Source organism: Myotis yumanensis, unplaced genomic scaffold (assembly GCF_028538775.1).
Source record: "Myotis yumanensis isolate MYYU_CA2020_CCGP unplaced genomic scaffold, mMyoYum1.0.hap1 SCAF_1, whole genome shotgun sequence".
NCBI lineage: Eukaryota > Metazoa > Chordata > Mammalia > Chiroptera > Vespertilionidae > Myotis > Myotis yumanensis.
The window spans coordinates 109945354-109973202 of record NW_027223752.1 but is presented as its reverse complement, the minus strand read 5'-3'; the positions used below and the strand labels follow the sequence as shown (position 1 = coordinate 109973202).

The 27849-nt window shown below is 41.8% G+C and overlaps 1 protein-coding gene across 10 annotated transcripts in view; it reads right to left on the bottom strand.

Annotated features, from left to right (window-relative positions):
* The window catches only part of CREM (cAMP responsive element modulator), a 103804-nt gene that overhangs the window by 37656 nt on the left and 38299 nt on the right, over positions 1-27849 (bottom strand). For 4 of the 10 annotated variants that reach the window (XM_070429635.1, XM_070429496.1, XM_070429505.1 and 1 more), the window contains 3 exons: positions 5380-5526; positions 2029-2126; positions 1743-1885 (listed from right to left, as the gene is read on the bottom strand). The exons of 3 other annotated variants lie outside the window; for them this stretch is intronic. In XM_070429635.1, coding sequence (XP_070285736.1) covers positions 1743-1885; positions 2029-2126; positions 5380-5526 — 388 coding nt within the window. The remainder of the gene's footprint in view (positions 1-1742; positions 1886-2028; positions 2127-5379; positions 5527-27849) is intronic. 3 more of the 10 variants (XM_070429515.1, XM_070429525.1, XM_070429534.1) reach the window with 1 other exon arrangement.

Genomic DNA, 27849 nt, shown 5'->3' with positions numbered 1-27849 from the left:
AAAACCTCAAGGTCCAACTCTTACAGACAGCAGGAAGTTTTCCTTTCCTAACACAGACTTAGGACATGTCCACTCAGCATCCGGTAGGGCAGCGGTTCTCAACCTGTGGGGCGCGACTCCTTAGGGGGTCAAACGACCCTTTCACAGGGGTCACCTAAGACCATCGGAAAACACATATATAATTACATATTGTTTTTGTGATTAATCACTATGCTTTAATTATGTTCAATTTGTAACAATGAAAATACATCCTGCATTACAGATATTTACATTACAATTCATAACAGTAGCAAAATTACAGTTATGAAGTAGCAACAAAAATAATTTTATGGTTGGGGGTCACCACAACATGAGGAACTGTATTAAAGGGTCGCGGCATTAGGAAGGTTGAGAACTACTGCTGTAGGGACTGTGGACAAATTATACCCCAATTCTGCCAGGTGTTATGTAGGAGCTACCCACAGAATCAGAATTACCAAAGGAGAGTTTAATGCTGCAAATCTACCACCACTGTAAGAAAAATCCTAAAAAACTAATGACTCTATAAGGTTTTCCCAAAGACTAAAGGAGATTATAGCTTGTTTTAAGAGACAAGTCTTAAATTAAGACTTGAGACTTTCTAGGTATTACTACTTTAAAAAATATTTTAATTGATTTTTTTTAGGGAAAGAGGAAGGGAGAGGGAGAGAGAGATAAAAACATCAATGATGATGGACATTATGCATGCCCCCAACTGCAGCCATGTGCCCTTGACTGGAATCAAACCCTGGACCCTTCAGTCTGCAGGCCAACGCTCTATCCACTGAGCCAAACCAGCTAAGGCTAGGTATTATTACTTTTTAAAGGAAAACAGAAAACATATATAAAATCTTAACACTGTTTTTGGACAAACACAAGTATTTAATATCACACATATTCCAGTACCTAAGCAGCTTTGGTGGGTTTCTTTGCTCTTTTTCAGTCCTTTTTCTATCGTGTTTCCCTACACGCTTTTTCCTTCCTAGAGCTCCATTTTTACTAAAGGATTTTTATGTATCAAATGGTCTTGATTGGGGGATCTGGGGGGTGGGGAACCTAGTGCTTTAATTTGAGCAAAAAGCACAGAATGAATAGCCCATTAAAATGCACAAGACTAAATGTGAATTTATCTGTTTATTTAGAGCTTTTGGTGCTTAAAATTTCAAATAAAATGATCTAATTGCTGTAGTTTTAAAAAATTAAACATTTTTCCATTCTCGTCTGGGAAAAACTGCAGCACAAATCAACACAGTAGACTAGTGAAAACAGAATTACATTTAAAAACATAATTTAGAAAACATATGTCCTTCTTTTAAATTAGTAAGTAGAAAATGTAACTGTTGATAGTAAAAGCCAACAAGAATGAAATACAGACATTTGTATCTTATTATGTTTGCATGCATCATAAAGGCAACAAAAAACAGTTAAGTTTTAAATTTTTACTACACATTAATATAAACATATAAATAAGAAAAAAACTCCCTTTATTTTAAACTCAAAATTTTCTTCTATATTCAGTAAAAACAAAATTTTACCAAAAGTATATGACAGTTGTCAATACAAATCTCTCACTTCTTTAAGATATACTTTTCATTCTGATATAGTTTAGGTATTATGATGCATTTTTAAAATGGAACAATTTAATGTCAAAACCCAGGTTGCTTCAATGTAACAAGAGAAGATTTAAAAGCTAGCACTATCGTATCGAATTGCAGCATACATACTGTATTGCCCCGTGCTAGTTTGATATATGCTAGTCGGTACTGCCATGGTAGCGATGTTAGGTGGTGTTCCTTCTCCCTCTGATTTTTCTTCTTCAATCTTGGGAACACCAGGCACATCAGAGGAAAGTTCATTCAGTATTTTTCTAAAACATAATTTAACAATACAAATAATTAAGATACAGTAATGAGACTTAGAAAATCTATAGTGGAAGAATTGGTTTGATGTATAATTAATTATTCTCCCTTTTTTAAAAAAAAGTATCATTATAGTGGAAACTTAACTTACCGATAAGAGGGTCTTCGTGAAAGGATTTCTCTGCGTTTATGAGAATCAATTACACCTTCTGATTCTGTAGACTCATCTGTCTCTGTGATTGTTGCTACCTATATATAATACAAGAGTTTCTGAAATGCATCATAAAAGATATGATCTCCTTTATTTTAAAAAGTGTGACTATGGCCCTGGTTGGGAAGCTCAGTTGGTTGGAGCATCATTCTGTGCACCAAACGTCGTGGGTTCAATTCCCATCAGGGCACATACATACCTAGATTGCAGGTTCAAGCTTCAGTCAGGGCTCATACAGGAGGCAACCAATTGACATGTTTCTCTCACATTGGTATGTCTCTGTCTCTCTAAAAAACATATCCTCCGATGAGAATTTTAAAAAAAAATGTGACTAAGGGTCTCTGTGTGCAGTATTAAGTCAGGTACTCGGAAAGTGTCCAGCAAACAGAACACACTGAAACCGCACTAATGGAGCTTACACTTGGCTTAAGAAAGGAAGCACAGACACAAACATTTCAGTTATAGAACAAGTGTGTCTGGAAAGGAATGGTGAAGATAATAAGTAAATATTACAGAAATGCAAATACGAGTGGTTAGAACGTCAAGTGAGGCTTCATAGGAAAGGCCTAAATATAATATACAGCAGACCCAACCCTGAAAGCACTCTCACATATCCAGCAGGGAGTGAGTGAGCCAGTAACAGAGGCAGTAAAAAGCATCTTGATTTCACTGCCCTCTTCACAACACCACAGCTGATTGGAGCTGGGTTTTCAAATCAGACATTAAATAGGTCCAAAGAAGAAAGAATATTTAAGCAGGTAAACAAGTCCGTTGGGGCTTGATAATGGTAGGTCTTGAAGGTCAAAATAAGGAATTTCTCCTTAAAGGAAAGATCAGAGTTTTGAGCATGATTTCATTTTTTTTCAAGTCAATAAAATGATTATTAAACGAAGTCAGAAAACTAAAATAAAAAATCTCTCTACAACATGACTGCTCTCATTATATTCAGCCATTTCTCATTCAAGGCCTAAGATAGTTCTGAGTTCACAAAACTCACTTTACTTAATATTACAATTACATGGGAATTTTATTTAGACAAAATCAAAAGAGCTTATTAAAATCTGAACAATACAAACGGGAATATATACTTCCCAAGGCATATAGGATGAGCATACATGTTCACCTATACATATGACCATGCATCCCTGGTCATGGACATCCCACAAATAAGCATACTCGCCAATGAATAGAATATATTAGAAAAATGTTTCAATCAGATAATCATGTACCACCATCAAAAATTTATCACTTTACACTGGGCTTTCACACATCTCCCATATAATCATAAGACCCTCCTTATGTGAGCTGTTAATTTACCCATTTCAGAAAGTTGAAAACTGAAGTTCACACAGAGATTGAGTTGTCCATCATTCAACAGGTAGGAATTTTAAGAAAAGATCCACCTCTACCTAAATCATCTATTTCACAAAATCCAAAAAACCTACTGAGTATAAAAGACAATACTTTCTTCCAATACCAGCCAGGTTAAAACTAAGAAATATCTGCACCCCAATAAAAGTCATAATACAAAAAGAAGAGTGGAAAGATTTTCTTGTTTTATTATTGGAGTCAGAAAGAGTCAGAAACTCTTGGAACCAAGAGTTAGAAACTCTTGGAACAGGAGGATAAAAATAAAAGACAAGCCCTAGCCAGTTTGACTCAGTGGATAGAGCACTGGCCTGCAGACTGAAGGGTCCCAGGTTTGATTCTGGTCAAAGGCATATGCCCAGGTTGCGAGCTCAATCCCCAGTAGGGGGCGTGTAGGAGGCAGCAGGTCAATGATTCCCTCTCATCATTGATGTTTCTATCTCTCCCTCTCCTTTCCTCTCTGAAATCAATAAAAATATATTCTAAAAAATAAAAAATTAAAGATAATACTAAGAATTATTAAAACACCTGGTGCTGCAAAGATAACTAAGCTTTTAATGAATGTGGATTTATTACTTCAAACATCATGTTGCAGCCTTCATCCTTATTTTGCAATAAACTGTATTCAAATATGCAGGGGAAAAACAAGACTAATTAAGTATGTGCTTCTATTTTTCCCTCAAAGAACTTTTGTCACCAATTAGGTTCAAATAAGTCTAGCATCTAAAGGTCAATTACAAACTGACCTAAAAAAAGAAGAGAAATAAATCCAGTACACAAGAAAAGTATCTATACTTAATAATTTATATTGATGATGCATTAAAAAAAAGTTTGTTTCAAGAAATGCTAAGGGCCCTAACCGGTTTGGGTCAGTGGAAGAGCACCGGCCTGCGGACTGAAGGGTCCCAGGTTCGATTCTGGTCAAGGGCATGTACCTTGGTTGTGGGCACATCCCCAGTAGGGGGTGTGCAGGAGGCAGCTGATCAATGTTTCTCTCTCTTAGATGTTTCTTACTCTCTATCCCTCTCCCTTCCTCTTTGTAAAAAATCAATAAAGTATATTTTTAAAAATGCTAAGGATTTAAAAACAACCTTGAGCCTGGCTGGCATGGCTCAGTGGTTGAATGTTGACCTCTGAACCAGGAGGTCACGGTTCAATTTCCGGTTAGGGCACATGCCCGAGGTCGTGGGCTTGATCCCCAGTGTAGGGTGTGCAGGAGGCAGCAAATAAGTGATTCTATCTCATCACTGATGTTTCTATCTCTCTCTCCCTCTCATTTTCTCTCCAAAATCAATAAAAAATATTTTTTTAAAAAGGGGGGAAAAAAATAAAAACAATCTTGATAATAAGAAGTAATAAAATACATCTCCAGATCACAACCATAATAATAATCACATCTACAAAACCAAGGTTAAATCTGAAAGGAGTATATGATGAATAAACATAAGGCCAAGAGACAATACATAATTATTTTCTATGGATTATGTATATTGAATTAAAAATAATATACTACCTACTAATGTGATTATTCATGAAAATAGCATCAGTGCTATAATCTTTATATTAACATGTTTATCAGACATCTCCAAAGAATCCTCAAAATATTTTTAAGCACCTTTGGAGAGCTTTGCTAAATAAATCCGAGTTTGAGCAAAGAGTAACAATGTGAAGAATTATTTATCTGACATTATTCATTCTGCAAATTAAACACTGACAAAAAAATGGCAACTCTTAAGTCAAATCTATGGGTCTAGCAGAGTACAATGCACTTCACAGGTAAAAGGAAAATTCCTCCAATTCTCTAATAAAATGACTTGATCATAAAAGCTACCCAAGGAAAAGAGGATAAATTAGTAAAGAAAAAGAAAAAAAAAAAAAGCTCAAGCTCAAGAAAGTCAAAGACAAATCACCCAGGAAGCTAACCTGAACAGTTTGTATCTGTGGTGACTGAATAACTGATGGCTGTGGTGTCTGAATTACGCCCTGGACATGTACAGTTTGGCCCGAAGGTAACTGTACTAGAGTTATAGCTGGGGAGCCTCTTCCGGTGCCTGATCCAGCTACAGAAACCTGCAAAAATGAGCATGATTGAGGATTAAGGCTGAACCTTTTTGTTGTTCTTTTTGCTTTTTTTTAAAAAAAGAAATATCATTACTATGATAACTGGACTATTTTTCCTGCTTCCAAGAAATAATAAGCAAGCCGGGGTACTTACCATTAGGAAGTGGTCACTGTCCTGGAACAGTCATTCTCTGATGTGATAGATAGTAAAGAACCCATGCTCCTCACTTTCGGTTCCCATGCTTCGGTGGCTAAGAATGTTCTAAGCACAAAGTTCTAAAGCAGTTAAACTACCTCATTACGACCTCAGGACTACTAACAGGCCAGAGTATAAATTACCCTCTCTAACTTCTTAAGAGAAACTGGAGACAGAACTTAAATATGGTGAATTATTGTTTAATAAATGAAATGTTCGGTGTGGTGTTCTAGAATTATTCCAGATGCAAACTAATGCCTTTTCTCAATACTGATGTAAATAGCAAAGTTACCTTAATGCTCCCCCCCAACACACACACACACCATAATTACGAAAAAGGCACAGGCCAAAGAAATCCCAAGGTCTCTCATGCTTTTAGTGTTTCTGACCCATAAAAAACTCATGCCTTGGAGCTTGTGTGACCCTCTCACACGTTTCCTCTCCCCTAGCTTGGGCATCCAGATAGGAAGCTAGAACCATCACTTAGCTTGCACAGAAAGAAGACAATACAGATATCTTGATTGCTTTTGACAGAGATCTGTACTGGAAAAATAATACCTCCATGCCTCTGGTTTCAAAATCTTCCAAGTTTCTAATTAGTAAACAATTTGGTCAGCATACTCTTAGAAACTGCCACATTTTACTAAGTTCCACTATTCATTATGACTTACTCAATAAGCCAGTTTTCATTATGAGTGGTAATGGAATCAAACAAATTTTGCAGAAAGCATCTGTGAGACCTCACTTTAAGAAACAGCAGTAATTTCCAATCTACTTATACTAATACTTTCAGAGAATTATTAAAAACTGGGTTTAAAACAACTAAGATTGCCTAGCCGGTGTGGCTCACTGGTTAAGCATCATGGACCTACGAACCAGGAGGTCACACAGTTCGATTCCCGGTCAGGGCACATGCCCGGGTTGCAGGCTTGATCCCCAGTCGGGGGCGTGCAGAAGGCAACCAATTAATGATTCTCTCATCATTGAAGTTTCTCTCTCTCCCTCTCTGTTCCTCTCTAAAATCAATAAAAAATGTATATATTTTAAAACAACAACTAAGATTTTTTTTTTACAATATCATGTCCTTGGAAAGTAAACAACTTTAGCAATCCAAAAATAAGAAAATCCTTATCCATGCACTAGAACCTATGTGATAAGCATTAGGGTAAAAAGCAAAATTGCTAAAACTAATACCTAAGAAACAATAAATAGCACACCAAACAGTTGAGAGCCAAGTGCCCCACTGTATGGTATATAGGCCATGAAAGTCAACAGAATTGTATAGGCCATGAAAGCCCAGAATAGAAAGATTAGTATGGACCTGAACAATATGTGAAGGCTTTGTATAGAAGCCATAGCCTCAACATGAGCCTGGGACAGTGGAACAGAAAAGTGAGAAACTAGGGCAAAGACACTCAACATGCAGTGTGTCCCCCCAAAAACATATACACACTTTAACACCTGATAGCTCAATTTTGAAAATGAAATGTGTATTAATAAACACTGCCTTTACAATTATTCGAAGTGTATGTATATATTTCTTTGGGATACCCTGTATATACTAAGGGCAAATTCATCCCACATGCTCTGGGGTATTACTGTCTACCTTAGATTTTGGGGAAAATAAAAAGGTTATCACATAATGGAACCAGTAGACTTAATAAGAAGTTAAAAAACAAACAAGCAAACAAACAAAACCATTGGGAGGATCTATACTTTAAATGTTACCAGCACAAAAGGCAAATTTAAAAAAAGGTATCCACCTCTGTGTGAATCAATTACTAAAAGGTACTCCTTTTGCCATACAACTAATTGTCAACTTTTTAGTCTCAGGACTCTCCTTTACACTCTTAAAAATTAATGGTGACCTCGAAGAGCTTTTGTTTATGTGGTTTATATCCAGTAGGGTGCTATAAATGTTTAACAACCAGATCTTGGAAAGGGAGAATGCTGATTTGTACCTTTTGATGATTTCTGCAATGTAAATACTCCTACTATGGCAGATTTCAAGCCAACAGCAGATGACACTGAACCCAAAGTTGGAAAAAGTGCACATAGCCAGCTCTCATGAGTAAGCGTCAGCCCAGCACTGGGTATGTGTATTGATATTTACTATCCTATCTAATAATAGACAAACATGATTAGCCATACCTCCGCTACCCTTCCCATTGGCTAATCAGGACGATATGCAAATTAACTGCCAACGAAGATGGTGGCCGGCAGCCAGGCAGCTTGAAGAGAACAGGAGGCTTGCTTGCTTCAGTGACGGAGGAAGCCAACATTCCCCGCCTGCGGCTGCCGGCCTCTGAGCTTGCAGTTTGAAACATTGTTACAAATATAGAAGCTAAACAAAACCCCAGAAACCTGCTTTCAGCCAGCCAGGATCTCAGAGCTGGAGTTGGAACAGTGTTTCGATTATAGAACCCAAACAAAACAGATACCTGCTTTCAGCAGCCGAGGCCTCAGAGCTGGAGCCAAGCCTCAGAGCTAAAGCTGGCCCAGAATAAAAAAAAAAGAAAAAAAGGACAGGTTGGAAGCTTCAGTCACCCGCCAGCCTGAAAACGGCCCTCAGCCCCTCACCCAGACTGGCCAGGCACCCCAGTGGGGACCCCCACCCTGAAGGGGGTGTGACCAGCTACAAACAGCCATCATCCTCTCATCCAGGCTGGCCAGGCACCCCAGTGGGGACACCCACCCTGATCCAGGACACCCTTCAGGGCAGACCAGCCAGCCCCCACCCGTGCACCAGGCCTCTATCCTATATAGTAAAAGGGTAATATGCCTCCCAGCACCGGAATCAGCGGAGCAGCGAGGCCTCCCAGCACCGGAATCAGCAGAGCCGCGAGGCCTCCCGGCACCGGGATCAGCGTGACAGGGGGCAGTGACCAAACCCCCTGATCGCCCTGCGGCTCTATGTGTGACAGGGGGCGTAGCCACAACCTCACTATCCGCCCTGCTCTGTTCATGACAGGGGAAGGCGCCCCAACCCCCTGATCAACCCTGCTCTGTGCCTGATAGGGGGGAGCTCCCCAACCCCCTGATCGCCCTGCGGCCCTGTGTGTGACAGGGTGCAGCGTCCTAACCCCCTGATCAGCCCTGCTCTGTGTGTGACAGGGTGTGGCACCCCCCGCCCCCCCCCCCCACGGGCCCTGCTCTGTGTGTGACGGGGTAGAGCCATAACCTCCCCATCGGCCCTGCCCTGAGTGTGACAGTGGCGGCGCCCCAACCCCCTGATCGGCCCTGCTCTGTGGGTGATAGAGGGCAGTGCCCCAACCCCCTGATCCGCCCTACTCTGTGTGTGACAGGGGGCGGTGCCCCAACTCCCCTATCGGCCCTACTCTGTGCATGACAGGGGGGAGCTCCTCAACCCCCTGATTGGCCCTGCTCTGTGTGTGACAGGGGGGAGCTCTCCAACCCCCTGATCGACCCTGCTCTGTGCATGACAGGGTACAGAGCCCCAACCCCCCTGATGGGCCCTGCTCTGTGAGTGACAGGGAGCAGCGCCCCAACCCCCTGATCAGCCCTGCTCTGTGCGTGACAGGGGGTGGCGCCACAACCTCCCCATTGACCCTGCCTTGAGTGTGACAGAGGGCGGTGCCCCAACCCCCCAATCGGCTCTACCCTGAGCGTGACTAGGGGTGGCATCGCAACCTCCCGATCCGCCCTGCTCTGTGCATGACAGGGGGCGCCGCCCCAACTCCCCAATTGTCCCTGCTCTGAGCCCGACCAGGGGCTGCACCTAGGGATTGGGCCTGCCCTCTGCCACCCAGGAGCAGGCCTAAGCCAGCAGGTCGTTATCTCCTGAGGGGTCCCAGACTGCGAGAGGGCACAGGCTGGGTTGAGGGACCCCCCCTTCCCCCCGAGTGCACAAATTTTTGTGCACCGGGCCTCTAGTATTAGAAATTAAAACTGAGAAATTTAAAAAATACTTAGTAACTCATTAAAGAACAATAATTCTATTACAAGCTACAAATAATATTTCATGAAGAATTAAATTTTCCAAAACAAAAAGTAATGACAAGTGTTTCACATTTTTATAAATATAAAAATATTTTGTGAATGGTTTAACCGAAACAGCTAGATTCTATACCTACTTCTGCACCAAATTTATTGTAATGTTTTTTCAGTCAGTATGTGGGAAAAAAACTCTAGTTGAACCTCACTCAGACATGATTGGTAAAGGAGGAGTATTTTAATAGCTTTTTCAGAAAAATGTGGATACTGTTTGATATTATACCAAAACTCAACAAGTGGTTGTCTCTTAAAGGTTAGTTGCAATGTGGAATATGAAATCATATCTGTTACATTAAAATCTATGGATTTATATTTTACTTTGCATGATGGTTACCCATGCACAATTTTGTAACATCATGTGGTAGTTACTTGGAAGTTATTGCCTCACTGAGTTGAGCAGATAGCCTAAATGCTGACATTTCATTATACACTATCAGAAAACCACATTAATTGAAATAAACATCAATCTCATCAGAAAACTATACATATTGGGAAGCCATCAAGCTCAAAATAGCAGATGCAGGATTTCCAAAATTCAAAACTTCTGCTTAAAAGCTGGAATTTTATCATTGGCAATAAAAACTGTCGTTTTCCTTGAAGTGACAAACTCACTTCATTTGCATTTGAGATAAAATATGTTCCAAATAAGTGTAAATAGCCACAGTTTGGTTATTAGACATTCCTTTGAGAAAAATTATGTCCTATGAAAAAAAACTCAGCTAGTTCATCTTGCCACTCAAACAATAACTCAAGTGTTATTTTTTCAAGAACACCATCGGTCTTCAGTATGCAGCAGAAATGCTTTCAGTGATTGTCCTAATTTCATAAGTCAGAATATTAAAACAACATGTACTTAAGGGTCAAGACTCAATACAATTGGTAATATTTACTGTTTCACCAAGAATATTCCTAAATGAAACTGACTTTTTTTTCCCACTGCAAGTGAATGGCAGTGAAGAAAACAATGACTTCTATCCAGTTTGGTGCCACTGACTTGATTCCAGCTAAGGCACCAACAGTTTTACCCCCCATTATTTTTGCAACATTAGTATAAATGACAACACAGAGAAAAAGGAATATAGATCTTAACATCATTGTGAAAATAGTTTTATCCTCCCAAACCTCCAAAAAGAGTCCTCAGAGACTCCCCCAGTGTTCTGTGCACCACACTATGAAAATTGCTGCTCTCTCTTAATGTAGGCTCCAAGCCCTGGCTCACAGCTTGAAGAGCAGGGTGCTGACTCAGGCTGTAATTTCAGCTCCATAGCCAAACCACCATATCCAGTAACCTTGATGGAGATTTCATATGTCAGAGAATAAGCAAAGTATTATATAAATTATACCCAAGAGTACCACAAGTATTCCTAAAGACCAGACTTGTGAATGGAGATGGTAGATAGTGCTCATATTCACTTGGGGGGGGGGGGGGGGGGGAGAATGGCTCAGTTTGAAAGAAATTAAATATTTTGAAGAACTGAAAAACAACTCAAGAAAGAGTCATAGGGTTTTTTTTTATCAGTATAAATCCTGCTGTAAGTTGCTTTGTCTTTCAGGATTTTAATTTATTAAACAATTGCTCTATCAAAATGGCTTAGTGTCAAGAATACTGCTGTTGCTCAGTCCATATAGCTCGGTGGTTGAGCATTGACCCATGAACCAGGAGGTCACGATTCCATTCCCATGGGTCAGGGCACGTGCCCAGGTTTCAGGCTCGATACCCAGTAGGGGGCATGCAGGAGGGAACCAATCAATTATTCTATATCATCATTGATGTTTCCATCTCTTTCTCCCTCTCCTTTCCTCTCTGAAATTAATAAAATAAAATAAAGAATACCTGCTACAGAGAGAAACCAAGATGGCGGCATAGGTAAACACCTGAAATTGCTGCCTCCCACAACCACTTCAAAAATACAACTAAAAGACAAAACAGACATCATCCAGAACCACAGGAAGGCTGGCTGAGTGGAAATTCTACAACTAGAAGGAAAGAGAAAAGCACACTGAGACTTTACTCAGAGGAGGTGCGGAAGTAAAGTGCAGAGGTACGGAGGCACACATGGAAAGGGCTGGCAACTGAGGACGCCATTGTCTTTTTCAATCGGGAGGGAGTCTCAAGCTCCCGACTGACTGCTCTGAACTCCCGTTCCGGACGAGTCTCTGGGGACCCAGACTCAAATGGGGAGAAACTGGACTGTCTGGCATCGGTCCGGAACTCGAGGGCGGCTTTCTCTCAGAGGTGCTTGCAGTGATTACCGCGGAACACTGACACGTGGGGCCTCTTAGGGTAGAACTGAGGAGCAGCCATAGCTGTTTGCTCTGCCCTGTTGATTCCCTGAGACCCCACCACACCCAAGCTGTGCGCAGAGGCTTTTGCATATGAAAGGCCTGGCCCTTTGCAATCTGAAAATTACCTAACAAACTGCAGCTGGGTCAGAGAGACCCAGAACTTCCAAAAGAAGGCCCAAGGCCCCACAGCAGCTTGCACTGCTTCACAGCTGGGCCTCATCTGGGCACCTCCAAATCCCAAACAAAGAAGAGGAACCTGCAGATCTCTCCGTAGATCCTGCTGGGGAGCCTCAGGCACAGGCTAAATTAGCACCTCCTTAGAGATCCAAGTGCCAGTGTACCCAGTAGTCAGAGTGGGACCATCCAGATTACAACTCCTCAGATCCATAAGGGACACACTCAGGGGGCAGACTCAGTGAGCGCCAAAGCCCCACTGAAGCAAGTCTTGCTCCAGAAGGGTGTCTCCAGCACAGAAGTTCTCCCACCGTAGACACAGCTGATTCTCACAGCCAATTGGCCTGGAGGTCAATTACTCCCAGTGATACCTACAACAATCAAGGCTTAACTACAACTAGACTGTGCACAAAGCCCACAAAGGGGTGCACCAAGAGTGTCCACCTCAGGTAATTGAGGAGGCTGAGCCACTGGGCCCTATAGGACACCTAGCACAGAAAGCCACTCTATCAACATAGGGAAGCATAAAAAATGCGGAGACAAAGAAACAAGTCACAAATGAAAGAAATGGAGGAAAGCAAAGTACTGGATATAGAGTTCAAAACCAAACTTATAAGGTTTTTCAAGAATTTTCTAGACCCTCAAGAAATCTAGTAAGACCCTCGAGAATATGAACAAGGACCAACTAGAAATTAAGCATACACTGACTGAAATAAAGAATATTATACAGAGTTCCAACAGCAGACTATGGGATCGCAAGAACCAAGTCAAAGATTTGAAATATGAAGAAGCAAAAAACAGCCAACCGGAAAAACAAAAAGAAAAAAGAATCCAAAAATATGAAGATAGTGTAAGGAGCCTCTGGGACAATTTCAAGTGTACCAACATCTGAATTATAGGGGTGCCAGAAGAAGAGAGAAAGCAAGATATTGAAAACCTATTTGAAGAAATCATGACAGAAAACTTCCCGTACCTGGTGAAAGAAATAGACTTACAAGTCCAGGAAGCGCAGAGAACCCCAAACAAGAGGAATCCAAAGAGGACCACACCAAGACACATCATAATTAAAATGCCAAGAGCAAAAGACCAAGCGAGAATCTTAAAAGCAGCAAGAGAAAAATAGTCAGTTACCTACAAGGGAGTACCCATAAGACTGTCAGCTGATTTCTCAACAGAAACTATGCTGGCCAGAAGGGAGTGGCAAGAAATATTCAAAGTGATGAATAGCAAGAACCTACAACCAAGATTACTTTACCCAGCAAAGCTATCATTCAGAATTGAAGGTCAGAGAAAGACCTTCACAGATAAGAAAAAGCTAAAGGAGTTCATCACCACCAAACCAGTATTATATGAAATGCTGAAAGATATCCTTTAAGAAGAGGAGGAAGAAGAAAAAGGTAAAGATACAAATTATGAACAACAAATACACATCTATCAACAAGTGAATCTAAAAATCAAGTGAATAAATAATCTGATGAACAGAATAAACTGGTGAATATAATAGAATCAGGGGCATAGAAAGGGAGTGGACTGACTATTCTCAGAGGGGAAAGGGGGTGTGGGGGGTGCGGGAAGAGACTGGACAAAAATCGTACACCTATGGATGAGGACAGTGGGGGTGGGGGGGTAAGGCGGAGGGGGGGTGGGAACCAGGTGGAGGGGAGCTATGGGGGGGGGGGGGAAGAGGAACAACTGTAATAACCTGAACAATAAAGATTTAATTTTAAAAAAAAAGAATACCTGCTACAGAAAAGGAGATGTACTCACTAATATAAAACTATATTCCTAGCCTTCTAGAGATGAGCTATATGAATTCTATAATTGCAATGAAACTTCTCTATGTCCAAACTCTGGGCAGTGCAAAACCTCATGAGACAACTCTTTCACTACCCTATTGAAATAAAGAATTCAGATGTACAGTATCCTTATAAACAAAACAAAAATCCTTTAGATCTAGAGAACCTGTCAGACATTCTATATTCTCATTGCCAAAAGTGACTGGCATTAAGTGAGTAGTATTAAGCCTATAACTGTGTTGGTACAGTTAACAGGCTAAATTTCACCATTATTCATAAAATTTTTAAAAATTCACATGGCTCCCTACCTTTAACATCTTAGCACTATTTTATTATTACACTGATTATACGGCACCCTTGAAGTATGGTACACAGATGGCATAGAAGGAACAGGCAATGACTGAAGAACATGCATGGTGGCCATAAAGGCAAAGATGGGTAAATAAAAAAACATCTTTTTGTTTTGGGGAAGGTGGCAGATTCAGTTAGGAAGGCTAGGTTGAAAGCAATGGCAGCACAACCAGGTGGAAATGTTTAATAGGCAAGGATAATTATGAGTCTCATGCTTGGGTTACAGTTCAGACAGAAAATAAAGATCTGAGAAATATTGACAAAGTGTAATCTACAGAGTATTACATAGTTACTTAATTCATAATGTACAAATAGAATTCTAAAGAAGCCCTTGAAAGAGAAGGGAATTAAGTCTTTCTTAAAAGACACCAACTACTGTTACAGAGATGTAAGCTTTACTTCACTTAAACTAAAATATGCATACTAAAGGTAGAAATAGAAAATTTTCTTTTAGCCCTGGCCAGGTAGCTCAGTTGTTTAGAGCATCATCCCAATATGCCAAGGTTTTAGGTTCAATCCCCAGTCAGGGTACATACAGAATCAACCAATGAACGCATAAATAAGTGGGTAGAACAGCAAATCAATCTCTCTCTCTGCCTTCCGCCCCCTCTCTAAAATCAATTAAAAAAATTAAAAAAATTTCTTATAAACATCAAATATTCATTTGAAGAGTTTCTAGTAAGCAAAAATCTCACAGGAACAAGGGAGCATGACATATTGACTAGTCTAGACAGTGGGGACATAGCAGTAAACAACGAAAGTCTCTTCTCTCCTAGATCAGGAGGAAACAGAAAATAAAGAGTGTCCCAAAATTCACGCAAGAAGTAATTTTGATAGAAAACACAGGTTTATAATTAAAAATTGTAAATTTTTTATTGATTCATAAAGTATACAGTATAGGGCTATGTATGGAATAGCATATCGCGTAAATGGCCTCCACGGCTTTGCTGGCACATACGTAAATGGATTATGGAACAACAAGTGGATGCTGATTTTTCGAACAAAATCATCTTCAGCGATGAGGCTCATTTTCATCTTGATGGCTTGGTTAATCGACAAAATTGTCGCATTTGGGGTTCAGAAAATCCACACGTGATTGTTGAGAAACAAATGCATCCATAACGTGTCACTGTTTGGTGCGGATTTTGGGCTGGAGGCATCATCGAACCATTCTTCTTCGAAAATGCGGCTGCTCAGGCAATAACAGTTAATGGTGCTTGCTATCTCGACATGATAATCCAGTTTTTTGTGCCTAAATTGCAAGATATGGATGTGGACGACATGTGGTTTCAACAAGACAGTGTCACATGCCATACAGCCTGAGAAACAATTCAATTACTGCATGAGTCATTTCCTGGTCGTGTAATTTCCCATTTTGGTGATCAGAATTGGCCACCCAGATCATGTGATTTAACGCCGTTGAACTTTTTTCTTTGGGGTTTTTTGAAGTCTAAGGTTTATGCCAACAAGCCCGCGACCACCCACACCTTGAAGGAGGAAATTGAGCGCTGTATCAACGAAATTCAGCCACATTTATGCAAAACAGTCATGGAAAATTTCAACAAAAGAGTGCGTATGTGCCAGCAAAGCCGTGGCGGCCATTTATGCGATATGCTATTCCATACATAACCCTATACTGTATACTTTATGAATCAATAAAAAGTTTACAATTTTTAATTATAAACCTGTGTTTTCTATCAAAATTACTTCTTGCGTGAATTTTGGGACACCCTTTAGATGAAGAGACAAATATATAATTTGGAATGGTACTAAATTCTTAAAAGAAAAATAAAGCAAGGTAAATAATCAGAGAATGACAAAGGCTATTTAGAATATACTTGATGTGGAAAGCTTCTCATCAAAGAAAACATGTGCGTAAAAAGCTTAAATGAAGAGAGGGAGAAAGCCATAGGAAGATCTATGAGTATATTCACCCCATTCCAAAAATTGGGTAGGTGTACCTTCTCAAAAACCAAAAAACATTAAATGGATATATTTTGTATTTCATAATTTTATACCTCTTTTTATGCAGAAAGAACCCACAGTTGACATAATTTACCTTTCTTTCCAGCTCCCCTGAATAATCCTCTTCTATAGGATGCCTGAAACATAGATTATGCTGATGCCACCACATCCACAGAAAACCCTACTACAGACAATAGTTAATCTGAAGAAATAAGTTAAGATGATGCAATTGACAGCCTTAGTTGGCTTTGCAATAAAACAAAAATCCTAATAATGACATTTATAACTGGGAAAACCTCACAATTTGTAACACAGTATTTGATTAACACCTAGTAGACTACCTTCAATCCGTAGCTAGGTTCTCTTGCAATGGGGTTTATGATGTCACAGTGCATATGCAAATTTCACATGCAGTGGGCCTGCATTCAAAACAGTTAATAAGAGGTAAAAAAAAATGTGAGTTGACAATATAACAGATTTTGCTATCAAATCTGTTGCTGAGAAATCAAACCTATATACAATTAATTATTTTAATGACAAAGCTACAATGAAAATCCATTAACACACCAAGCAAGAAGTTGGAAAACTATCTTGATTTCTGTGTATTAAGACAGGATTCTCAAAGGACTCTGCTTCTTCCATGGAAGAAGTGTTTAAAGAATATTTCAAACATTTTAAGGTGGAAAACAATATTATAAATGTGAACACTTGAATAAAGATGCAAAATAATGAACATCACAAACTGATGAACAATAATAGATACAGAGACAAAGAAGCATCAAACAGACTGCCAAACTTCAGCGGGAAGGGAGGGGAGGGTTGGGGGGCGGTAAGAAATCAACCATATGTATGCATGCATATAAGCATAACCAATGGACACAGACACTAGGATGGTGAGGGCATGAGCGTTGGCGAGGAGGCGGGGGGAAGGCGGCGGGGAGGTCAATGGGGGGAAAAGGAGGCATATGTACTACTATTTGTAATACTTTTAAACAATAATAAAGAAAAAAAGATAGCACAGGGTTACTGATAATGGCTTGTGGAGGACATAGGTCCTCAAAATACTAGTTCAAGCATGGATTAAACAGTAACAGCCATCTCCAGTAGCATAAGCAACAAATGCACTTACATGCTATGTTAACATTAAAAAAAAAAAAAAAGAGCCAAGAGAAAAGCCAAAGCCGGGAAGGATAATAATATTCAGAAGGACATGTCAGTCCAAGGGCGCCAACTTCAAAACAACAAGAAATGTGAAAAGTGCTTATAGCCTTTCCTATTGGCAAAAAAAGATATAAGGAGTGTCTCATATAGCCCATGATCTTGCACCTAATAGGTGCTTAATATCTGTTCATTTGACCAGCATTCTAGGTGCAGCTTTCTTATGGTATGCCTGGTAAAAAAAAAAAAAAAAAAAAAAAATTAGCCCTAACCGGTTTGGCTCAGTGGATAGAGCGTTGGCCTGCGGACTGAAGGGTCCCAGGTTCGATTCTGGTCAAGGGGATGTACCTAGGTTGCGGGTACATCCCCAGTGGGGAGTGTGCGGGAGGCAGCTGATCGGTGTTTCTCTCTCATCGATGTTTCTAATTCTCTATCTCTCTCCCTTCCTCTCTGTAAAAAATCAATAAAATATGTTTAAAAAAAATTAGAGGAAATGTTTATGTTCTAATAACTGGCAAGTGTTTGTTCAATAAATGAATTAGAAATCTCTTAAAAAATAGTAATAAATATATATTTTTTAAAAGTCATAATAACCTTGGCTGGTGTTCCAGTTCAAGGGCATGTACCTAGGTTATAAGCTCTATCCCCTGACCCAGTCTGGGCACGTTTAGAAGGCAACCAATCCATGTGTCTCTCACATCAGAGTTTCTCTCCCTATCCTCCCCACTTCCATTCTCTCTGAAAAGCAATGGGGAAAATATCCTCAGGTGAGGATTAATAAAAGTAAAATAAAAAAACATAATAAACAAAATGTGGTATAGTAGGTACATATATATCACTTGGAGTGCGGGTGAATTTCCCGCCAAAATATAAGATGGCTCTGTCTTTTGGTTTTGTTTCATCCACCAAAAGGGTGGATTACAAACAAATATTTGGTAATACGGGAAACGAGTTAAGTCGGCTCGCGTGAATTGCGCGTACTCCGCGGGAGCCGTCTTTAACTCGGTTCATATAGATTTGCGGTGGAGTGCGGGAAACGTGTAAACTCCGGCCGATTGTAACTGCGTATTACCAAATATTTGTTTGTAATCCACCCTTTTGGTGGATGGAACAAAACCAAAAGACAGAGCCATCTTATATTTTGGCGGGAAATTCACCCGCACTCCAAGTGTTAAAATGGATTATTCAGCCTTAAAAAGGAAGGAAATCCTATCACATGCTACAACATGGATGAACCTTGATATTATATTAATTAAAATAAGCCAGTCTAAAAAGACAAATATTGATGATTCCTCTTATATGAAACTAGAGGCCCAGTGCACAAATTCGTGCACAGGTCGGGTCCAGCCGGCCCGCCCTGATCAGGTCTGATCAGGCTGAGCCAGCCGGGGGGTGGGGAGAGGCTGTGGGCGGTTGGCCAGCCGGCCCTTGCCCCCTGGTCGAATTCCAGGTCAAGGGGACTATTTGCATATTAGTCTTTTATTATATAGGATATCTAAAAGTAGTCAAATTCATAGAGACAGATGGTAGAATGTTGGCTTCCAGGGGCTGAAGGAAGGAGTAACAAGGAAGTTGTTGTTTAATGGGGATAGAGTTTTAGATTTGCAAGATGAGAAAGTTCTGGAGATCTGTTTCACAACAATGTGACTATACTTAACACTACTGAACTGTACATTTACACTTGTTAAGATTGCAGGTTTCATTCATTTTCTTTTTTTTAAATAGATTTTATTGATTTTTTGTTTTTTAAAGGGATAGGGAGAGATAGATACATCAATGATGAAAGAGAATCATCATCAATCAGCTGCCTCTTGCATGCCCCCTACGGGGGATCCAGTCCACAATCTGGCATCTGCCCTAACCAGGAATCAAACCATTGGCCTCTTGGTTCCTGGCTCGACGCTCACCCGCTGAGCTACACCAGCCAGGCTTCATTCATTTTCTTACCACACAAAAAACAGTAAAGAATGATGGCCTCAAATATGGTGAAAATTATAATTAACTTGCTTCTTGTCAGGAAAACACTCAAGAAATTGATTTTACCAAAGGCAATGGGACTGATTTCCTCATTATCTCATAGACATAATTGTAAAGCTCTGGTGTGCTCATATTCTTGGTCCCAAAATTACAGTTCAACACACAGAATGGCTACTGGTACCAGGAATTATATGGAAACAATTACTAATATAAATCAAAATGAATAGTATTTTTAAATTTTCCATACTCTTTCATATACCCAAGGTCAGAATCTAAGTTGAAATCTAAATCTGTGTGTGTGTACTTGTGTGTGTATAGTATTCATTCACATATACAATTCTATATGGTAACTATATATAACATATATTAATACTTTTTGCAAATTATGGATTTTCCAAGGAAATGCCCTCTGTAATGGTCTGGTTCAACACTGAGTACCCATCTACACTAATAAAAGAGAAACATGGTAATTGGCGTACGACTGCTACCCTTCCCATTGGCTAATCAGCGTATCCTTATGCAAATTAACTGTCAGCCAAGATGGTGGCCGGCAGCCATGCACTGAAGCGAGCAGGGAGGTTTGCTTCCTCCAGGAACTGCAGACTCCAACGTTCCCCGCCTCACTTGCCGGACTCTCAACTGCAACTCTAAGCAACTATTACTATGTTGCAAATAAGAAGCTAAACAAAACTGGCTTTCAGTCAGCCCAGGACTGCAACATTGTATCCATGTTTTCAGCAGCAAGGCCTCAGAGCTAAAGCTGGCCCAGAATAAAAAAAAGAAAAAGAAAACAAGGAGCGGTTGGGAGCTTTTAGTTAACTGCCAGCAGGAAAACAGCCCTCAGCCCCTCACCCAGGCTGGCCAGGCACCCCAGTGGGGACCCCCACCCTGATCCAGGACACCCTTCAGGGCAAACCAGCCAGCCCCTACCCGTGCACCAGGCCTCTATTCTATATAGTAAAAGGGTAATATGCCTCCCGGCACCGGGATTAGCGGAGTAGCGAGGCTCCTGGCACCGGGATCAGTGTGACAGGGGGCAGCGCCCAAACCCCCTGATCAGCCCTGCTCTGTGCCTGATAGGGGGGGAGCTCCCCAATCCCCTGATTGCCCTGCGGCTCTGTGTGTGACAGGGTGCAGCGCACCAACACCCTGATCGGCCCTGCTCTGTGTGTGACAGGGTAGAGCCATAACCTCTCCATCGGCTCTGCCCTGAGTGTGACAGTGGTGGCGCCCCAACCCCCTGATCGGCCCTGTTCTGTGGGTAATAGAGGGTGGCGCCCCAATCCCCCTCCACGGGCCTTGCTCTGTGTGTGACAGGGTAGAGCCATAACCTCCCCGCTGGCCCTGCCCTGAGTGTGACAGTGGCGGCGCCCCAACCCCCTGATCGGCCCTGCTCTGTGTGTGACAGGGGGCGGTGCCCCAACTCCCCTATCGGCCCTACTCTGTGCGTGACAGGGGGGAGCTCCTCAACCCCCTGATGGGCCCTGCTTTGTGAGTGACAGGGGGGAGCTCCTCAACCCCCTGATGGGCCCCGCTCTGTGAGTGACAGGGAGCAGCGCCCCAACCCCCTGATCGGCCCTGCTCTGTGCGTGACGGGGGTGGCACCGCAACCTCCCCATTGACCCTGCCTTGAGTGTAACAGGGGGCGGTGCCCCAACCCCCCAATCAGTCTACCCTGAGCGTGACTGAGGGTGGCATTGCAACCTCCCGATCCGCCCTGCTCTGTGCATGACAGGGCGGCGCCCCAACTCCCCAGTCGGCCCTGCTCTGAGCCTGACCAGGGGCTGCACTTAGGGATTGGGCCTGCCCTCTGCCACCCGGGAGCAGGCCTAAGCCAGTAGGTCGTTATCTCCCGAGGGGTCCCAGACTGTGAGAGGGCACAGGCCGGGCTGGGGGACCCTCCCCCCCCCCCGAGTGCACAAATTTTTGTGCACTGGGCCTCTAGTCCTATATAATAAAAGGATAATATGCAAATTAACCCTAATGGCAGAACGACCCGAATGACTGCTCAACCAGCCACTGACCACCTCTTGGTCCTTTTCCCTGGCCGGCAGGCTCCAATTGCCAATGGGGTGGGTGGCGGTGGGGGGCGGGGCCAGTTGCCAGGGAAGATGGCCCTGATCACAGGCCAGGCCTAGGGACCATATCCACGCACGAATTTCATGTGTCAGGCCTCTAGTCTATCTAATAATAGGATAATATGCAATTTGGATGGGACACCGTCACGTAATGACTGATCAGCAGACTGCATCCCCGCCCCCTGCGCTGGCCCGGAGATATGAGGCTCGCATCCCCGACCCCAGCAACAGGCCCTGGGAAGTGAGGCTTGCATCCCCACCCCCGGCAATGGGCCCGGGACGTGAGGCTCGCATCCCCGCCCCCTGTGCCAGCCCGGGGATTTGAGGCTCGTGTCCCCGACCCCGGCAGCAGGCCCAGGGATGTGAGGTTCGTGTCCCTGCCCCCTACGTCGGCCTGGCAGTCCGCAGGCACTCGGAGGTACACAGGCCTCCGCTGTGGCCCGGCCCAGTCCAGGTGCAGGGCTGTAGCGGGGCCTCCGTGCGCCTGCACCAGGGGTCTGCAGGCCTCCCCTGGCTCCAGCCTACCTCTTTGGGGCAATCCATTGAGGAGCCCCGCATGGGTGGGCAGGGCCTACCTCTTTGGGGCGATGGATCGCGGGGCTCCCTCATTAAGACAGGGCACAGGCCAGGCTGGCCCCTCCCCACCACCACCGCCCCAAGTGCACGAATTTCATGCACAGGGACACTAGTGTATTATAAGTAATAAAGAGTGCTTAATGAAATCTAAAGCCAAATTGCCTGGGATCTAATCTTGGCTCCGCCTTTTACTCACTGTGTGACCTATTCAGCCTCTCTGTGCCTTATTTTCCTCAACTGCAAAGGAGAATGAAAATAGTACCTTTTCTATAAAGTCAATGCATGTAAAGCACTTAGAAAAGTGCCTGGAAAATACTGAGTATTCAATAAATGCTCAATTTTGTTATTTTTATTGTTGTTAATTTTATTGAAGTTAATCTTACATTAAATTTTTAATTACATTAAAATATTTTGTTAAATCTGCAAAAATAGAGGTCTTCTACTACATAGAATATACCTATTTAAAGGCAAACATTTTTCCTGAACTATTTCTACTTGCATTGTCTTCATCTTATATTGTCGCTTAATACATGCAATACCATAACCAGGCTTTTCTCTCCCCTGGCTTTTTGGAGAACAATTAGAGTTTTATCTCTGATAGGGCTTAAGAAAACTCTGAAAGGCACTATTAAGATGTCATCACAATTAATCAATAAAGTGAAAATTTCCCAAAGCCCATGTTTTCCAAATGTAATTCCTTTAACAGTATGAGGTTTACTAGTACAAAGGTTGTAGTAACAAAAAATAAGACAAGATAAATAATCTTATTCAGGATTAGAAAACTGTGGTACATCTACACGATGGAATACTATGCTGCTGTAAAAAAAGAAGGAACTCTTACAATTTGCAACGGCATGGATGGAGCTGGAGAGCATTATGCTAAGTGAAATAAGCCAGTCAATGAAGGAAAAATACCACATGATCTCACTCATTCATGGATAATAGAGACCATTATAAACTCTTGAACAATAATATATACAGAGGCAGAGCTGCCTCACACAGATTGTCAAACTGCAGTGGGAAGGCCGGGGAGGGTTGGGGGGCAGGAGGGAGGGGGGTAAGAGATCAACTGAAGGACTTGTATGCATGCATATGAGCATAACCAATGGACATAAGACACTGGGGGGGTAGGGGAAGCCGGAGTATTGTCAAGGGCGGGGAAAAAAAGGACACATATGTAATACCCTTTGTAATGCTTTAAGCAATAAAAAAAAAAATAATAATAATAATCTTATTCAAAGAAGAAACTATAAAACTGTTGCCCTTTTTCATATCCCAATGTCCTGTCTACTCTTTTATTGTTGTTCTGTTTTTATTGTGGTAAAAAATAGAGAATATAGCCCTAGTCAGTTTGGCTCAGTGGATAGAGCATCTAGCCTGCAGACCGAAGGGTCCCAGGTTGGATTCTGGTCAAGTGCATATGCTTGGGTTGTGGGCTCGATCCCCAGTAGGGGGCATGATTCTCTCTCATCATTGATGTTTCTATCTCTCTCCCCCTCTCCCTTTCTCTCTGAAATAAATAATATATATATAAATCACAGGAAACTCACATTTAAAAAAAATAACAAAATTTACCATCAGTAAATTTACAGTTCAGTAGTAAGCATATTCATCTTGCAAACCTGAAACTCTATACCCCTTAAGCAACAGTTCCCCTACTTTCAGTAGAGAAAAATCTAAGAAAAGGATAAAAAGAATAACTGCGTTTATACCCAGTTATTTTCCCATTATAGCTAGCCATTACTAAAACTAAGAATGTTAACATCAAACAAAAAGTATCCAAACCTCAAAGAAAATCATTATAATATAAACTAGAGGCCTGGTGCACAGATTCGTGCACCGGTGGGGTCCCTCAGCTTGGCCCGTGCCCTCTTGCAATCCGGGACCCCTTGGGATCTGGCCAAAATCGGCAGTCCGACATCCTCCGAGGAATGTAGCAGTGCAGGAAGTGGCAGGTGTCAGGGAGGAGCCTGAGCCAGGCCAGGCGCTGCTCTGCTCATCCCGGCCCTGCTGCACCTGCCGCTGCTGCCACTCGCTAGCACTGCCACGGAGGCGGGAGTAGCTCGCGCTGCTGCAGCTGCGCTCATGAGCCTGGCTTCTGGCTGAGCGGTGCTCCCACTGTGGGAGCATACTGACCATCAGTGGGCAGCTTCCACATTAAGCATATGCCCCCGGTGGTCAGTGCACATCATAGCGACTAGTCAACCGGTCGTTCGGTCGCTTAGGCTTTTATATATATAGATGACAGAAAACATTTAGCTATCTCTCAAATACTAGAATAGATTGGGATGCACTGTCTTATGATTATCCTATATAATAAAATGCTAATATGCAAATCAACTGAACGATGGAACAACCGGTCACTATAATGTGCACTGACCCCAGGGGACAGAAGCTCAAAGCAGGAGCTGCCCTCCAGTGGTCAGTGCGCTCCGACAGGGAGCACACTGCTCAGCCAGAAGCTGGGCTCATGGTTGGTGAGCACAGCGGTGGTGGCAGAAGCCTCTCCTGCCTCCGAGGCAGCGCTAAGGGATGTCCAACTGACGGAGGGCTCCCGGGCTGCAAGAGGGTGCAGGCTGGGCTGAGAGGTGCCCCACCCCGCGCCGAGTGCATGAATTTTGTGCACCAGGCCTCTAGTAAGTACAGAAACAAAATCTTTTTCTGAAAACTGACTTTGATTGTTTTATACCTGTTGAAATTACCTTTGAATATCAAATTTTATTCAAAGCAAAATATTATCACTTTTAATACACTGAGATGAAAAGATAGAGTACATTCTAAAGCCAAAATTAACCTTAAAGAAATCTATTAGGTATCATATACAGAGTTTTCAAAATATTGCCCTGGCTAGTATTCACAGTGGTTAGAGCGTTGGCCTTCGCACCAAAGGTTCTCGAGTTTGATTCCCAGTCAAGGGCACATACCTGGATGCAGGTTCAATCCCTGACCCTGGTAGGGGCTTGTGCAGGAGGCAACCAATGCTTCTCTCTCTTCCTCTCTCCTCCTCCCTCCGCCCTCCTCCCTCCCTTCCACTCTCTCTGAAAAGCTATGGAAAAAAATCCTCCAGTGAGGATTAAACCCCTACCCCTCCAAAAAAAAAAAGTATATGAGCACATGTGTATAATAAATTCTTGTCCAATCTGAACAAAATGATCACTAATATTAACAGTTCACAATTACTTTTACTTATGTCTTTCAAACCTTGAATTGCCTTCAAGAATGAGCTACATTTCAAAGCAATATATTTTCTTGTATTAATTGACTAAGGAACAACATATAATGGAGATTTGACAGTTATTGAAAAAATTTCACTGTTTTACTTTTTCTTCGAACTTTTGTTCATTTTTACAGATAATTCTCAGTGAATACAACATTGTAATTTAAAAAATTAAATTAGAGCAATAAAAAAGAGCTTGGAGAAGGAATACATAAAAATACAGAACAGAAAGAAAGTCAATAATAAAGTGTACATTTTTATTTCAAAATCTTAAGAGAAACATTTTTCTCCTTCAATAAGAATCACTCAAGTAAGGGGATTAGCATACTGAACTTTACAAAAACAAGATTCAATTAAACACTGAGTTTAAACTAGACCTACTTAGGTGACAGTAAATTATACCAAATCAATCTAACACAATGCAGACCATCTTTAATATACAAATATGATGTTGCTGACCCATTATCATTAGCAAATGTTACTTGAGTTTGTTGTGTGTGTGTGTGTGTGTGTGTGTGTGTGTGTGTGTGTATAGTTGTGGGATTTTTTTTGGGGGGGATGTTGTTTTGTTTTCTGATAGCCATCCACATCCTTCCTGGTCCTAATTAGGACCACCAAAACAAATGAGAGGGTTATTTCAATTTTCCACAAGATTGAAACGGAAGACATACAACTCATACATTAAAATGTACCCTGTTGCCCTAACCAGTTTGGCTCAGTGGATAGAGTGTCGGCCTGCAGACTGAAAGGTCCCAGGTTCGATTCTGGTCAAGGGCATGTACCTTGGTCGCGGGCACATCCCCAGTAGGAGGTGTGCAGGAGGCAGCTGATCGATGTTTCTAACTATCTCTCTCCCTTCCTCTCTGTAAAAAATCAATAAAATATATTTAAAAAAAAAAAAATGTGCCCTTGTTAAGTCATTCCTACTTCAATCCCTCTGAATGCCAGGCCTGCTTTACTTTGAGGTGCTTCTTTACATCCTGTTTGCATTTACAACAGGATAAGAAAGATTAGCAGAATATATATAATCCCTGAACAAGTGCCTGGTGGCCTTCTCTGCTCCCTAAGGTCTCCTACTTTCCAAAAATATACAGGTCCTCCAAAAGGTTAACTTTTTTTAAAATGTATTTTTACTGATTTTAGAGAGGAGAAGGGAAGATAGAAGCATCAATGATGAGAGAATCATTTATTAGCTGCCTCCTGCACGCCCCCTACCAAGGATGGAGCCTGGAACCCAGGCATGTGCCCCAACCAGGAATTGAACTGTGACCTCCTGGTTCATAGGTCAACGCTCAACCACTAAGACACAACAGCCAGGTCAAGGTTAACTTTTATATTAAAACTAATTCTCTCAAAGCATGATGCTGACCTTGATGATCTTCAGAGTCTCCTTCCAACTCTATGACATGTGATTCTGCTCCTTTCTTCTTTTTATCTTTTCTGAAAGCTTGAGAACTAGTCATTTACAAAGAGGAGTTACTGAGCTTTCAGACACTCAGGCCCAAGGCTCAATCAGCAGTTATAAAGAAAGAAGCTCCAGAAAGGTAGTTTTAAAGTGCGTCTTTTTCAGTGGCTCCATGTGGATTACCTCACCTACTGGGGATCAAGCTCGAAACCTGGGGCATGTGCCCTTGACTGGAATTGAACCTGGGACCCTTCAGTCCGCAGGCCAACACAATATCCACTACACCAAACTGGCTAGGGCATCACAAAAGAAATTTTAATCTCCCATTATCCATTTAAAGATTATATTATTTCCAGAGAATATGTGTGACTGTTTTAAAACTACTTATATGTAGTGATTTTGCTTTTCACCATTTTAGCTTTTGGAAGGATTTCCTCCTGGTTTGGTTATTTAAAATAGACTCTCCAAATTACTACCAAGAGTTTTTCCAAGGGGTAGGGGAATGGAATCAGTCTAAATATATCAATACATATACTTAACAAATAAGATACCAGCTTAATTAAAAGTATATCAATATATATTTTAAAAAAAAGAAACTGAGGAAAGAAAGCCATCACAGCCCTGCTCAGCAGTTGAGCATCAACCTATGAACCAGGAGGTCAGAGTTCGATTCCCAGTCAGGGCACATGCCCGGGTTGCAGGCTTGATCCTGAGGTTGGGGCATGCCGAAGGCAGCTGATCAATTATTCTCTCTCATCATAGATGTTTCTCTCTCTCTCTCTCTCTCTCTCTCTCTCTCCCTTCCTCTTTGAAATCAATAAAAATATATTATATATTGTTAATAAATAAATAAAGCCATCACAATAATTAACCTCAACTATTTGCCACCCCAGGGTTTATTTATGATGTAGGTATTAAGTCGGAGGGAGCCCAGGATCGGATGCATGCCACTGTAAGGCAGATGGTGACGAGATAATGGACCCTCCATGGAATTCCTAACAGATCAACATGCCAGAGAGATGCCAATATACAAATAATGACTCCGTCCAGAATACCATGACGACCCCCGCAGCGGGAACTTCCTCAATTCATGCCCCTGCCCCTCACCCAACCGTGGTATAAAACAAAGCACCCCCCCT